The sequence below is a fragment of the Molothrus aeneus genome, chromosome 17 (assembly GCF_037042795.1).
Source record: "Molothrus aeneus isolate 106 chromosome 17, BPBGC_Maene_1.0, whole genome shotgun sequence".
Taxonomy (NCBI): domain Eukaryota; kingdom Metazoa; phylum Chordata; class Aves; order Passeriformes; family Icteridae; genus Molothrus; species Molothrus aeneus.
The window spans coordinates 15,150,453-15,165,368 of record NC_089662.1 but is presented as its reverse complement, the minus strand read 5'-3'; the positions used below and the strand labels follow the sequence as shown (position 1 = coordinate 15,165,368).

The 14,916-nt window shown below is 40.0% G+C and overlaps 1 protein-coding gene across 2 annotated transcripts in view; it reads right to left on the bottom strand.

Moving 5' to 3' along the window:
• Positions 1 to 1,025: 1,025 nt before the first annotated feature.
• The window catches only part of PREX1 (phosphatidylinositol-3,4,5-trisphosphate dependent Rac exchange factor 1), a 120,431-nt gene continuing 106,540 nt past the window's right edge, over positions 1,026 to 14,916 (bottom strand). For both annotated transcript variants that reach the window (XM_066561756.1, XM_066561757.1), the window contains exons 29-40: positions 14,783 to 14,873; positions 12,988 to 13,116; positions 12,246 to 12,287; positions 11,680 to 11,897; positions 10,549 to 10,648; positions 9,770 to 9,913; positions 9,016 to 9,130; positions 8,514 to 8,580; positions 7,577 to 7,764; positions 6,808 to 6,910; positions 6,217 to 6,284; positions 1,026 to 4,019 (exon numbers count right to left, since the gene is read on the bottom strand). In XM_066561756.1, coding sequence (XP_066417853.1) covers positions 3,977 to 4,019; positions 6,217 to 6,284; positions 6,808 to 6,910; positions 7,577 to 7,764; positions 8,514 to 8,580; positions 9,016 to 9,130; positions 9,770 to 9,913; positions 10,549 to 10,648; positions 11,680 to 11,897; positions 12,246 to 12,287; positions 12,988 to 13,116; positions 14,783 to 14,873 — 1,308 coding nt within the window. In that variant the 3' untranslated portion in view covers positions 1,026 to 3,976. The remainder of the gene's footprint in view (positions 4,020 to 6,216; positions 6,285 to 6,807; positions 6,911 to 7,576; positions 7,765 to 8,513; positions 8,581 to 9,015; positions 9,131 to 9,769; positions 9,914 to 10,548; positions 10,649 to 11,679; positions 11,898 to 12,245; positions 12,288 to 12,987; positions 13,117 to 14,782; positions 14,874 to 14,916) is intronic.

The following is a 14,916-nucleotide window of genomic DNA, read 5'->3' as shown; positions in this document are numbered from 1 at the left end:
CATGCTGGAACAGGAGAGAGAACACTTTCGAGCACTACCCTTTAGAAGGGTAAGAATCAGGAGGTTTATTGCATTTTTTGTAATCCAGTTTGAAATGGACAGAGAGTCTGAGCAATCTGTTCAGGATTTGATCCAGGACCCAGAGCCTTAGAACAGTAGGGCTGGTTGTTTTTGGAGGTTTTCTGTCTAGACCCTCTGTACCTGCTAACTTCCCTTGTTAGGAACTGGGAGAGTTACAACACCCTCCAAAATCGGGACAGATTTTTGGATGTAAATTCCTTTGGTAAAGAACGAACTTTTTGATATGTAACTTGTAAGAATTAAACCCAATGGCTGACTGGTTCTATAGGATATGTTAAGAAAAGCTGCCTTAATATATCAGTAATTTTTTTGATAGTAGATCTTAAGCCCCAATGAGATTATTATAAGGATCATGTGCAATAAGTGACTAATGTTACTCATGGGTTTTACTACTTTTTTCTGCAGCTAATTCAATTGCTCAATTTTGCTCACTCAAATCATATGCTCTGTAAACTCAAGGGTGACCAGGACTTCACCTAAGGGAGTGTGCTGCATGTTGACTACATACAGTCAGCCTACATGTGTTACACTTACCAATTTCACCTCTCTCACCTTTCAGCTCCTCAGAGAACCCATCTTAGGACTGAAGACAGCTTGCACGCTCTTCTGCTGCACTAGGCGCTGCTTCAGCCCTCACAACATCTTCGCACAAGTTATTTCTTTTTTTGTCAAAGCCTGATGGAAGGAAAACTTTCAGCCAATATCTAGCCCTGATCACTTTTTCTCCTTAAGGCTGTATTTATGTTCAGTTTGAACTGTCTTTACCTTTCTCATTATTATTTTCTTATAAACCATCTGTTTTCTTCAATACCTAGCTACTGCATTTTCACTTAATTATTTGAACAAAGCAGAGAGGCCTGACTACTTCTCCATCATAACTGACCACCTGTTTCCTAGTCCATGCTTGAGCTTTCATGATTCTATCAAATTGCCTCTGTGTCATCTTGTGACAAACTCTATGACATGGTCCTTTTATTATCAATTAACAAGAAATATAACAAAATATTTTATTCAATCTTCAACAGCATGAACTAATATTTGTGTGGAAAAATCTAATCCCACTAATTTCAGTCTGTTCAAAGTCCTTCAGCGTTGTTGTGTATGTGTACCGAGATCCTTTGCAAGATTAGTGTCTCTCAAATCAGCATCACCCCAGCCTGCCAATACATGTGCTTCAGGGGCTAATGATAATGTTCAGCAAACTCAGTTATGAGACACATTCACAAGGAATTCCACCCAACCATACCCACCTCATCATCAAGCTGCCATAGCTCCCATGTTCTCCATCTTGACTGTTTTCCACATTTTCCACACTTCCACTGTATGAGATGTTCCAAATCTACAAAATCTGCACTTGTTCTGTTGTGCCAGGCCTGATTCTTCACTTTTAGCCCTGGAAATTCTGCAGACCTAATCTCTCTTTGCTTGCAAGTTGGTTCCTGCATTGCCCTCCTCTTTTTCCACTTGAACCTGTTAGTTCCCAGAACTGGTTCAAACGCCACAATTTTACATCATCAAACCAGTTTTTATTTTCTGCCTTAACAGGAGTCTGTGGTCTCCCCCACAGCTTTAGGGGACTGCACAAACAGGAAGAGTTCAGCTCTACACTGTCAGTTTGAGCTGAAATCAAACCCAGCTTTCCCCGTATCACTAAACTTCTGACTGCCCCCCATGCCGTACAAGCATATCAGAACTTGAAACTGCTCAACAGAATGCAAGGCAAAGGAACTAACGGGTATAACAGAAAATGAGATCAACCTTCTTTCCTTATAATATAAACATACTTTTAATAATAAAAATGTCTCTCAAGTTTTAAGTGAGAATAACACATACATTTCAGTGTAAACCAGTGCACAGTGTAAATGCCCTTGGACACCCTTCTCTGCATCTGTCATGGTGCAAAGGCTGCAGGCATGGGCCAGGATCTTGCCCAGGCCATTCTGCAGAGCACAACTGATGGGGACCCAGGCAGGACCCACCCCACGGGTCCTTTTTTACTTCGGGGCAAAGTAAAAAAGAACCCATGGGGTGGGGTTCCTATGGTTCTTACAGTACTAAGTACATTTGAAATTCTGGATTCAGAGAAGAAACATCCATTTTTTCTTCAAAAAGAAAATGGTAAGAGTAACTTTTCCAAAATTAACAAAAAGTGCATTGAAACAGAGATCTGCTCCTCTGGTTGCAGTCCAGAATGGACACCCAGTACCAAACCTGTATGCCAAAGCTGGCAGGCCATAGGCTGTCCTAGTTCCCTGCAACACATTACTGCAGATCAGAGGAAATAAAAAAGAGAAATAAAGAAAAGAGAAATAAAAAATAAAAAGAGAAAATAAAAAATAAGTTCCTTCCCCAAAATAATTTCAGTCTGTGAGAGAAGAAAACACATATTAAAAAAATTAAGAAATGAAATTCAGAACAAACTGTATCTCCTAATTTGCCATAAACAGTTTTGTGTTCAACAGAAGATTAGAAAAATTAGAGAGGCCTTCATGTCCAAATGAAAACATCCATTAGTTTTTGAGTTGCTCTGGGTGTTAACAAAATAAAATTAAGCCCACTAAAAAACAAACAACACAAATAAAACCCCCAAACCTTTATTTTCTAAAATATACATTACTGCAAAGCGCTCCTGGGCTCCTTGACTGGGAGCTGGTTTAAAAGAGGCTGTGGAGGAACAGGAATGGGGAGTTTCTTGTACACCTGCCATGTTAGGGAGGGCTGGTCATGTTAAGGCACTCACTCCAAAAGAACATTATTTCTGTCCTGAGACTGCTGACATGCTTTGATTAGTTTCAGCCAGTAACTTGGAAAAAACTACAGTGCTTAAGGTAATACTGACAGAATGGAGAACAATTTTTCCAACAAGTAAAAATAAAGAACATTATATACATGATTCCTTTTTTCTTTTAACTTAAAAGCACCCCTAATACATCTTAATAACTGTATTAAAGACTACTTAAATATTGAAGATTTTAAATAATGTAGATTTTTTTCAGTAAACTGGGAGTAGCTGTGTAACTGCCATTATATTGGTCCCATTTTAAACAATATAATTTTTATTTTCATCTTGTACATATAATAACATGATTGAAAACACATATTATTCCACTCCACATAAATAAGTATAGTTCCTCTGACCTGTTTTAAAAACTACATCTGTTGAAATAATCAGATTATCAGACTGTATTTTTTCTTTGTAAAGTTTTAGTAAAAATCCTATCCTCCTCTTCATTAGCACTGATTCCAGAGTATATAATCACAGGGCATTAGTAAAAAGAGTTAATAAAAAAACTGAAAGCTACAGTAAGTAAAATGAAGTAATGATAAGAAGTATTACGGAATGTATACTCTGCAGCATAGAGAGATTATCTCACTGGGCTGAAGTAGAAAATTACTCCAGAAGAAATCCTTTATGTTCCTATTTGAATAAACCATAGATTGTGTTATTCTTTGCTCAAGTGCAGGTCAGATGATGAAAAAGTGGGATTTATGAAACTACCACTAAAGGGCGTTGACCAAAACCTGCTGGCAGTCAAAGGGGTGCCAGGGGCAGTACAGGGAGAGAGAGGGGTGTCCAGTGGGATTTTCTGAACCAAGCTGTATCTTGAAGTCCACCACTTTCTGGTGGTTGCACAAACAAGTCACCAGGAGAATTGTGCTTTCTTGAAGCATAATGGTCATTTTCCAGGCATCTGGATGGCAGCAGCATCCATTCTTGTCTGTGGTGTTTGTTTCAAGAATTTGAAGTCGAGGGAATGCACGGATCCTGCACGGCCCCGGGAGTTCAGAGCAGGTTCCGGCTGCTCTCCCCCGAGCACGGCAGCGCCGGCGGGGCCAGGGCTCCTCGGAGCCGAGCGCTCTCTGCTGCTTCCCTTCCCAGAGGGGCCGCTTGCTCCTACACATCCCCTTCGGCAGGCGGCTGGCACAACCGGTAGAGCCTTTAGTGCAGAGGAAGAGGAGGGATTAGAGATCACGGGGACAATGACAGAGCTACCGGACTCACATACAAGGCTGGCAGCTTCTTTGTTACTCTGCCAGCTTTAGTGGGAATGATGTATCAGGCATACTGCTATTGTTAATTTACTAACTGCAAGTTTAGAAGTGCCACTAACCATTTGTTAACTAAAGTATTTACAAGCATTGTTTACAATATTATTTGAGACTCTCCATCACTTCCTCTTAATCTTGATTCAATTTGGTTTTTCAACAGTCCCTTCTCTCTTTTTCTATTTCTTTTGATTTTAAACCCAGTTCAGCATTTTTCCTGAACTAAAAAGTTCTCCCTGTCATACAGGCTGGGATACCAAACACATAAAAGAACATATCTGCTTGTTGACATGCTTGAACAAATCTTAAAATTAATAATCATCTTCTCAGAGAAATTTTTGACTCACAAGATTAACAAATTGAGAATAGTGGTTAAACACGTGTTGACCACTAAGCACATGTTGACTTGTCATTCATGTATGTTTTTGTGAGCTTTTACTTGGCTTTTTCTTATTTACACCAGAATAAACTCAAGTCTTTTATAACTTCTCTTTCAAGACAGCTATTACAGATTTGTACTAAGTAATATAATCCTGGGAGTTAATTCACCAGATGTCCTTTTAACTTTGCTCAGTTTTGTTTTGCATTATGATGGAACCCAGTAGGAACGCACATATCTGAGCTTTTTTGCCCTGAAATAATCCAAGTAAATAGTTCTGGAATTTTTCACTGTGATTTAGAGCATATTCAAAAGAAAAAAATGCCTGATCTTGTGATTTGTTTTTAAAAATGTTTCTTTTTGAAGGCAATATGGTTATGGCCATATCAATGGAGCCAAAGTAATGTGTGGCCATTAATAGGCAAAATAACTGCACTGCCAAAACACTGATGGATGGCACCCAGGCCATGGTACAGGAGCCAACACCATTGTTTTATTTATTTTTGAAATAGCGATTAAAATTTAACAGAAGGATAAGGCTCTAAATGCAAAATTCTACTCTTTTTAATGTCTCTGAGTTAATGAACCAAGACTGTTAGAGGGAGCATCGCCAGTGTCTCTAAAGTTTAAAATAATTTTCTATAAACATTTTGAGGAGTGGATAGGAGAGAAAAAAAGAAAAATTAAAAGAAGGGTTAATATAGACTAACTCAGAAGTCTTAATGATAATAAGATAAGATAAGATATCAGTGTTTAAGGATGTTTTCTTAACACTGAACCAATGTGCTCTTTGGAGGACTCAGGCACTAGCAAACACATTTGTTCTGTCTGAAGATACGACACAGACTTTGCTGGACCTTTCTGATGCTGATGCCAGATGCTGGACCTTTTCTGGTGCCAGAATTGTTTTGCCTTCATGTAAAAAATGCCATGAACAACAGCAGAAACAGAAGTTTCTCTGGTATTTGTACAGACAGATTCTGTATGTATCGTCATCTAAACCATGACAAATTGTTACTGCCATTGTGGGAAAATGCTGTCTTACAGTTACTAAAGAACATTCTTTTCTCTCTGAGAGGTGAAATTGGAAGAAACTGACCAAAGATACTTTACTTAAAAGTAAATTATTATTCTCTTGTAGAGAAATGTGAACACCCCGTTAGATGCAGTGGGATTCACAAGTGCACAGCACTTCTCAAAGCTGCCTTCTAGACAAACCCATAGAGAACCCTGGGCACCTGAGGTTCCGTAGGGCTGCACTACTGAGTGCTTACTCTGTCTGGAAGTGCTTGCTCTTGAACCTGCTCTTCCAGAACTAAACCATCAGATTCTTCTAAGTACACTACTGTATTATCTTTGCATATCTGCAGTTAAATTTGCTGTTCAAGAATTTTTCTTTCTAAACATTCCAGAGACGACTGACCATCACTAGCTTTGCCGACTCCTAGAAACAGTCCAAAAAAGATCAGCTATGTTTGATTCAGAAAATGCAGAAATCCTTGAATCTGATGATCTGTAAATTCTAAGCATCAAAGGTGATTAATCTATAGTGTGTACTTAATTTAGTACAGGGAGAAAAAAGAATTTATTTTTTTTTCTTTTTTTCCAGTATTGCTACTAAGATCATCTTTGGTTATAGCAGGAACTCCACAAGTTTTACAGAAACAAAATTAGCACTCAAAGAAAATGTATAATACATAATAACCTACCGAGGTGCATGCTGTGGCATTTGGTCCATCACTTTCAGATTCTTGGCAGAGATTTCAACCCTTGGTCCCTGTAGAAACAGAGAATTTATGGTACCAACAGTATTGATAAAGCAAATGATCGTTAGGAAAAAATATTATAATGGGAGTGTGGTTCCTATTTGAGAATCCATTAACTACTTCTAAAATATTTGGAATCCGTTGGGTGGATACAATTATCACCTATGTTTACCTAAAAGATAAATTAGTCCCAAACTACTTTACAAGCACTGCTGTCTAGCACTAGGTAATTTCTGCTATTTTAACACTATGATTGAGACTTGGGTTTTTTCTGTACAGAAATTGCCTCAAATACTCTGCACATTCTCTCTTTTCTGTAAAGGCACACACAGTACACACTGAGGCATAGGTTTGAATTGCTGTAGAAGCTGTACATGTAAAAGTTAACTTGTTTCTCTCACACACAGGTGTAGCTATTGAGCCATTAGTAGGAGTTTGTAGGTTTGCAGTGCACAAAGTGCCACAGCACAATAACCTGGTGCTTGCACCATCACTGGACAGCGGTGGCGCGCAGCAGACACGTGCAAACATCACCTGCTTTCGCATGATGTCTGTGGCTTGCATGATGCACTTGGGCAGGAGTCCATGGCTGCGGGCCAGAATGGCTGCTTGCTCCAGGGACACGCTCAGAGTGCTCCTGAACAGGGGAACGAGAGTCAGGAAACCACAGACCACAGCTCAGAAAATACAAATAGGCTTAGAAAGTATAAATGTGCCGAACACTTACGTGTTAACTATTGCTTCCATTAGCTTTTTACTTTTATTTACTTTTTTAGATTTTTTAACATACAAAACTATTAAATGACCTCATCTTGCTGCACCTGAATATTGCAACTATTTGAGTCTCCAGCATCATTACTACAAGGCTGTGTGTCACTGCTCTTCTGAATTGCTTTATTTTAAAGGGATTCACAAATTAATCTTTACTTTTGAGACACTGGCAGAATAGGGGTGTGTTTCAAAATCAACGTGTGCACACACCAAGATTCTAAAGCTATTTTTGAGCAACTTCCTACATTTTCAGTGTGCAACTGAAGACAATGCTGACTACAACTTCTGTGCAACGAGATCACTTGGTTAGTTGCATTGGATGAGGCACAGAAACACAAAATTTTGTGGCAATACTACTTACTAACAAAAGTATTAAAAGTTACAACCCATCCTAAGTAAAGATGGCAGCAGATTTAGATCCTTATTACATTCTCTTAAAATTTTCCTTATTTTGCTTTGAATAGGATGGCATCTCTAGGAAGGACAGGAGCTGCCCTCCCAGAAGTAGCACACAGGCTTAACCCTCACCCACCTGTGCATGCCAGTGGCGCACATGGTGATCTGACAGGCCCCCAGCCGGTAGCAGAGCTCAGAGGATATGGGCAGCAGGCCAGCTCCTGACGAGGCATTGCTGGAACATCCTGACTGCATTGGCTTAGTACTAATGAAAGACTTCAGCAGCCTGCAAAGCTCGTCCATTGCATTGATAGGGCGAATAAGCTAAACAAAGCAATACAAAAACAATCCACAGCATATTAACACCTAGCTATAGAGACATTTACAAGTCTTTATACTATTGTCTAAGCACAATATTCTAGACAAGCGTGACTGCCTCACAGTAACAACTATTTACAATATTTATGAACTTTGGAAGTGGCAAAATAAAATTACTTATGCTTGGGACAATTTATATCACAAATCACATAGATTGTTTACAATGTGTATTACAATTGCAAAGATGTTCCCTGCAGTAGCATTTCAATGCTTTGCATGCATATATCCACATCACCTGCCCCCATCAGACTGACTGCCTACATGTGAGATGCTGGGCAGCAGCATTTTCTTGATTTCTCTGCAACAAAGTGTACATAGCGAACAAAGTGTAACAAATAGCAAATTGAACACTTGTTCGTTTTCATGCATCTGTGGGATAGAAAAATGAGCCCATTCTGTCTGGCATCAGACACCGTGTTTGGCAAGGGCAGGCAGGGCCACACAGAGTCTCCTTAGTGCTGCAGTGAAGGGGGTTTGTGTCTACCCAGGTTCTGAACATTTTCTTCTCAACAAAAGAACTGTATCCAAGCTTCAGAGAAATTCAGATCCCCCCCTTCAAGGTCGGGAATATTTTAAAATGCTGTTTGTGTTTGTATATATCTGCCATACAGGTTTCCCACAACTGGAATTTTAGAGAAGTTGAAATAATACTTCCATGAGAGAATTTGTTGCAGAAATAAGTGCAGAAACAATACCTGGTCAATCTTCACTGCAGTAGTATTGGAATCAGTGGGCAAGTTGGATCTTTCTAGGTAAAATGTCCTGCAAAAAGGCCAGTAGGTACTACATTAGTTGGGTTTGTCCCACTTCAAGCACATATATGTATACTATCTTGTATAAAACAGCTGATAAGGCTGTGCTAAAAATCTTGCACTTGAAGATCTGCTTCTTAATTGAACCATTGAGATTGCAGTAATTTACAGAGCCTGTGCTAACATATTCCAAATCCCCATTAAGAACAATATAATTCTAGCTCTGCACAAAATTCTGAGGTCAAATCTGCATTCCTTCTGAATGGGCTAATCTATTGGGAAAAAATTACTAAGTTTCCCACACAATGAGGATCTCCAAAAATCCTATTTGTACAAAAACCTCATCCGGAATGGCACATCTTTTTTATTAAATTTTAAGGCCCTTAATAAGGAGTGCTCTTTCAATTTTCAATGTCTTTTAAGGCAAAGCAGAAGTACAAAATACCTGAGTTTACGGTAGTATTGCTGCACTTTTTCGAGTGAAACACCATTAATTTGCTGTGGGAATTCTTCTAAAGATGAACCAGCTGGTTGTGATTGCCCCTCTGTACTCTCCAGAGCTGAAGAAGAAAACACTTTAATAAAGCTATGTTATTAGTGTCTTTTTAAATTCATTTATTTATCTCTGTATCACCTCATTGCTCAGCAGATGACTGTTGGATCATGTCAAGTCTGATTCTGTCAGTCTATAAATTTCATGCTTTTCCCAGTATGGGAGTACAGTGGTAGCATCACAGAGATGAGTTTCACAGGAAGCAGTTCTGTCTGACAGCAATTACTCCCCATTGGTGCTCCCTTCAAAGAAATTTCCTGTGCTGTATTTTGGTGTGAATATTTGCTTATCGAGTCGATTTCTAGCTCAGATGATTCTGTCACGGTGTTTCCTTTTTAAAACACTTCTCTGTAGCCTGGGCACATCTCTTGATCCTACACTAGATCAAACTATCCATGTAGTCCAGTACAATGTCTCTATGGCTGAGGCATTAAAAAACCCCAAACAAGCACATCTGGTTCTCATGACTGTGTCTAATTCTAAAGTCTAGCACTCCCCCAGGGCTTCCTAAAATAGAAATATCTGCTTCCTAAGTGAGTCTGCAGGTCTCAGCTGCTTTTTTAAAAGCTTCATGGTCATTTTTTAAATGACATCTTTCAAAATCAGAGGTTAGCTTATTTTTCTCAAGAAAGCTTTTTATAGACACCTTTTGTAAAGAGCACTGTGTGCAGTTTCAAGGTTCCCCCATTCTGAAACCGAGCAGGCAGTTTGGAGAAGTAGTAGCTGTCAAGATAAAAGATAACCTTCAAGGCCTGACGACTTCCTTCGATGTGGTAGATGACATGAGTATCTGGAGAAATAAAGACAAAACACCTGCTGATTTACCACAGCAGAAGAATTGTGAAACCATTGCTATTTGAGTTTGTTAAATTATCTAATGACACATCACATCACCATAAGGTGAATAAGGGAGAGCCTTTATGGAGAGAATGCAGGCTCTGAAATCTTATACTTAAAAGATCATAGTGTGACCTAGTATGATGTTTGATCCAAATACAGTAAATATGGTCAATAATTAGAATCCCATGTTGTTTCATGGCATTTCATATGCAGTAGACATGAAGAGAGAGATCTGGCAGGGTAAGACACTGGACACTGAAAAGCTGGGAATTCACCACAGCGAGCGTGGTGCTAATTCTCTGTCATGTCTCCTCCCCCTGCCCACAATCAGAGAGATGAGGCACAATGGCACAGGCCACAGCTACACAGCACAGAACATGCACCACCATTCCATCGTGTCAGTCCTGCTTTAGGGGCTCTGTGCTTGCCTGGGAAGCTGAGGGAATACAGCAGTGCCTCAGAGAAGCTGCCCAGTGCTCTCCAGGTGTGATATGGTCTCTTAGATTTACAATCATAGAGGATATTAGTTCATAGAACATACCAAAAAAAAAAAAAAAGTGCCTCAAAGAAACAGGGAATACTCACTTGCTACAAGACTTTCATCCAGCTGCTTGAAAAAAAAGGCAACTTTGTCTAGTTCAGCCAGAGTAACCTGGATGTCTTCCAGCATGGTGCGCTCCTCCTTCTGTAGGGCAAGGCAACAGATACAAATAGGTTATTATCTGCCAGAAGATGAGTGACAGGAAGGTACTGTTGTTTTGGGCATGTTTCGGTTCAGGACACACTTAAAGTAGAGTGCAGAGCCTTCCATTAGCTCCATCCCAGCTAGGAAATTACAAACAGCTTTTTAACTCTGTGATACAACTCCAACCACCCTTTGCTAAGACGTCATTTGATGTGATTCACGGAGTAGAGAGGGTTAAAAACAGAGTAAGTTTGAAAGGATCTCTTTCTCCAAACTTCACAAATGTGAAGAACAGCTTACCAGTTACTGCAAAATAAATACTGATGCCTTCTATGCAATGCAAACAAATAGCAGTTACACACATAGATAGTTTGGACTGTATTTTATAAAAAATCTCCACACTCAATCTACAATGTCTACAAAGCAGAGGGAAAAAACCTCCCTTCTCTATAATATAAGGACTACTTGTCTGTCTTATGCGTCTCTTTTCTTAGCATTTTTAGGGTTTCAGCAGCTGATCTCCTGTGGCTCATCTGTTCATTAGGTGGAAATTAACCATGCAAGCATGGCTCCTCTCCTTAGACCTGGTGCCTCAAGCCCCAGCACCACAGACTTCTCACCACAGAGAGAGACTGAACTCTGTTTGTCTGAACTCCTGCAATACTCAGAACTTCCTCACCCGTTTGGGAGATGCGTGTCCTCACCAGGGGATGGCAGAGGACACTCATGCCATCAACAGCTGGGCACTAAAGGCTCTCTAAATGCAGTAGCATTACTCCAGATATGAAGGCTGACTGTTTTCTATAGTGTTCTAGTGTGACAATGGGTCCAGCATTTGTGCAGAGGTGAATATGGCTAGATAAGGAATATGGCACTTGGTTGTCAGCTGTGGAAATCTCCAGAGTTTGCTGTAGTGAGAGTCTGAATATGCTGCTGGAATGCAGGTAAGAGGTTCAACAGCTCTGGCTGTGGCAGAGAATCACACAGGCAAACATAAGCAGACTCGAGGATACCACAATTCTTATTCTTACCACAGTGGGGGAGAGAAGAGACTGGTAGTTCAGTAAAACTCCAGTGGCTGCTATCTGTTCCAGCCATTTTCTGCTAGCATCTCTGCTGCTCTCTTCATACTCCCCATTGTTGTTGTAACGATAGTTGAGAGCAGCCAGTAACTGCTCTGAAAAGGTGCAAACAGCAGCCACAAGAGACTGACAAAAGATGGAATCACGTCTCAGTTGTAGCTCAGTATCTGTCAGAGAAGGGGAGAGAAGCATAAAGAAGTCATGAATACACACATCTTCCTTCTCACTGCCAACAAAGTAGGTTTGTGTGTGCTCTGTTTGGAATGATGACAGAGTCCATGGGCTCAAAAAAGTTGTGCAATAGATCTAATTTTTGCTGCATGTTCTCACCACAGCAGGAAGCGTAAAGGGAAGGAGGGATTCTCTTCCATCTGAGAAGGAGGGTTGTACAAAGGAAAAAATGAAGACAGAAAAACCCCGTCTTAGGGAATTCTTGGGTAGGTTTTTTTGGTTAAAAAACACGGTCTTAGGGACTTCTTGGGTAAGTTGTTTCGTAAAAAATTAAAACCCCTTACCTGTGCATTTTAACAAGGCCAAAAGAAGCTGATTCTTCCCATCTGAAACAGTGAAGAAAAGCAATGTTGTAGTCAACATAATACCAAGGTAGATGTGATTGCAGCTGGTTAACAGTTTCCTAATTCCCCAAAATCCCTGGCACCTGCATGGCCATGTCTATTTACTCTGATAGCCCTCACCTGCACAGGCATGTTCATGACTGAAAAAAACTAAGTGCATGGCAAAGAATTTTACTGGCTACATGATCCGTTAACTACCATGAATTACTGGAAACAAATTGCATTTGCAGATGAAACCCTAAGGAGGTGATTACTATCCAGTGCTTCACACTGATCTGTAAACATCAGTTGCATCTCCTGTTTCAGTTCAACCAGACTGCAGTGGTTTAGGATGTTGTAATATCTGATTAGCATTCACTTTACAGTTTGGAATATACCAAACATCTCTCTCTTCAATTTCTAAAAGGGTTTAAAACGCACAGGAAGATAGATCAGTCTGACATCAATCTGAATGGGCTGATGAAATAAAGTAAGGGGGGAAAAGATCTTTGGAATTGCTGCACAGGTGCATTTTTACAATAAAGCACCAGGACTCTGCAAACCATAATCTGCTCTACCTGGTCTCTCTAGAGCCTGGGACAGCCTTATTACAAAATGAGTTACAATTATGAAATCAACTGCTAGATTTGATTAAGATCTCTTCTCCCTGAAGCTAGTAACAAACGTTTCCTTATTTACAGACCTTCCACATGTTTCTGTATGATGTCAACAAGGTTCTTGATGCGCAGTGGAAGGTTCCATGGATCTTCCTGAATGCTGGCTTGAATATTATTCCGGCACCTAACTGTGGTTTCTTCCTTCTGTTTAAATTCTAGAAAACATGGAGTGTGGTAGCCATTTAAGAAATGCCACATAACTAAGAATGGCTTAGGAGTTATAATGTGAATACAGACGAAAGCAGATAAGCAGTACCAATAGCAGTAACTGAGAATTCAAAAGATCCTTAAATAGAACTAATAGAGAGGGCAAAAAACTATTCCCATAGTCCCATTATCAGCAGTCCCCCTGCAGTGCTTTCAGGACTGTGGGCCTGGCTGACATGCACAGTGCAGGGAGCTCTGCCCCACTCACTAGACAAGGAAGCCCTGCTTCCTCTGTCTTTAATGACCTGCAGGCAGCTGTACTGGGTAGGTCCAGAGAATAAGATCGACTTTTTGGCTGCAACTGTCACATCCCATAATACAATGAGAAGAATGCTTTCTTTCACCTAATGAAAGCTAACTATTAATTATAGAGTAGAAAATTTATTCTCCATGACTTAGCTATGTAGTTAAGCCAAAACCCTCATTTTTTGTGATGAAGTGCATAAGCAAACAGAGAACAAAAAAAATTATGCCAAATAACTGATCCTGGACAGGACCAGAAGAGCATTCCAGGTCCATCCATCACAAAAAGGTGGCTATGGTAGCTATTAAACAGACACTGTGGTCCAAGATTCCAGCTGAGTGTAGGCAGGGCTTGTCTGCTCCTCAGTGTGATCAGTTAACTAAAAGACTCTCTCAGCGTAATTAATCTACTTTTAATAAATGAGATTCTGTTTAAGCAAAATAAAAGAAACGTCTGTTATTTCTTCACTTCATTCCAACAGTGAATGGAAAGGCCAACAGATGCTCCTCAAGTCTACACAAATGTGAATGTGTTCATAGAGATGAGTACATGTAACAGAACTTCAAAGGAGTTATTTCTGGAGTCAAAGAAAAACAAAAAGCAGGAAAATATCTCTAGTTCTGGAGCTTGCCACTGTAGCTAAAAACTAGAGCCTGTGTGAGGTTGGAGCTCTCACCTCCTACAGCACCTGAGGTACAGCAGGAGTAGTAGGGAATATTTCAGCTTTCAAGTGGGAAAGGAAATGCAGCAAATATTTCAAAAATAAAATCCTGTGTATTTCAGGCAGAAAAGAAACATGCTGAGCCCTAAAAGACCATCAAGACAAAAGTCATCACACTCCCTGAGGAAAAAGAAAATATGGTATCATCTGTTTGCTCTCTATGGGAATCAGTTTTCAAAATAAGTGTTATGTGAGGATGAATTTACTCTGGCAATCATCCAACTGAAGAAAAGCAGAGCAAATCATTAAGCAAACTGAGGTAGAACCTTTGGTGCCTTGGATGTTCAGTGGTCAACGCCTCATCAGCTTATCACAGCACTCCTTCACCTTGAATCTGACTATCCTTACTTTTTTGTACCCTTTCAAATACGTTCACAGCAAAGCGGGGATTTGGAAACTTGAGAAAGGCCTGCAAGAATTGAGCAGAATGTAACAAAAGGGGCTTCTGTGTGTTTCAGGAGGATTTCCCATAAAAATTACTTCTTTGAGATTCAATAATTTCAGTGGTCACACATGGTACGTGCCTAAGGCATGACTGGGTAGACTGCAGAGTTAAGGATCTCTGTGTGGCCATAGCACATATGCTTTCATGGTAAACTCTGAAGTCTTGGAAATCACATTATTCAATACAGTCAAGCTATTTCTTTACCTTGCAAACTATGGTCCATGGGAAAGTGCTTGGTTTCCTCGAAGGCCTTATTTATTCCTGGTCCTTTCAGAAGTGCATTGATTGCATCAACCTACAATTGGAACAGTATCGATCAGCGTCAGTAAGACTGCAGA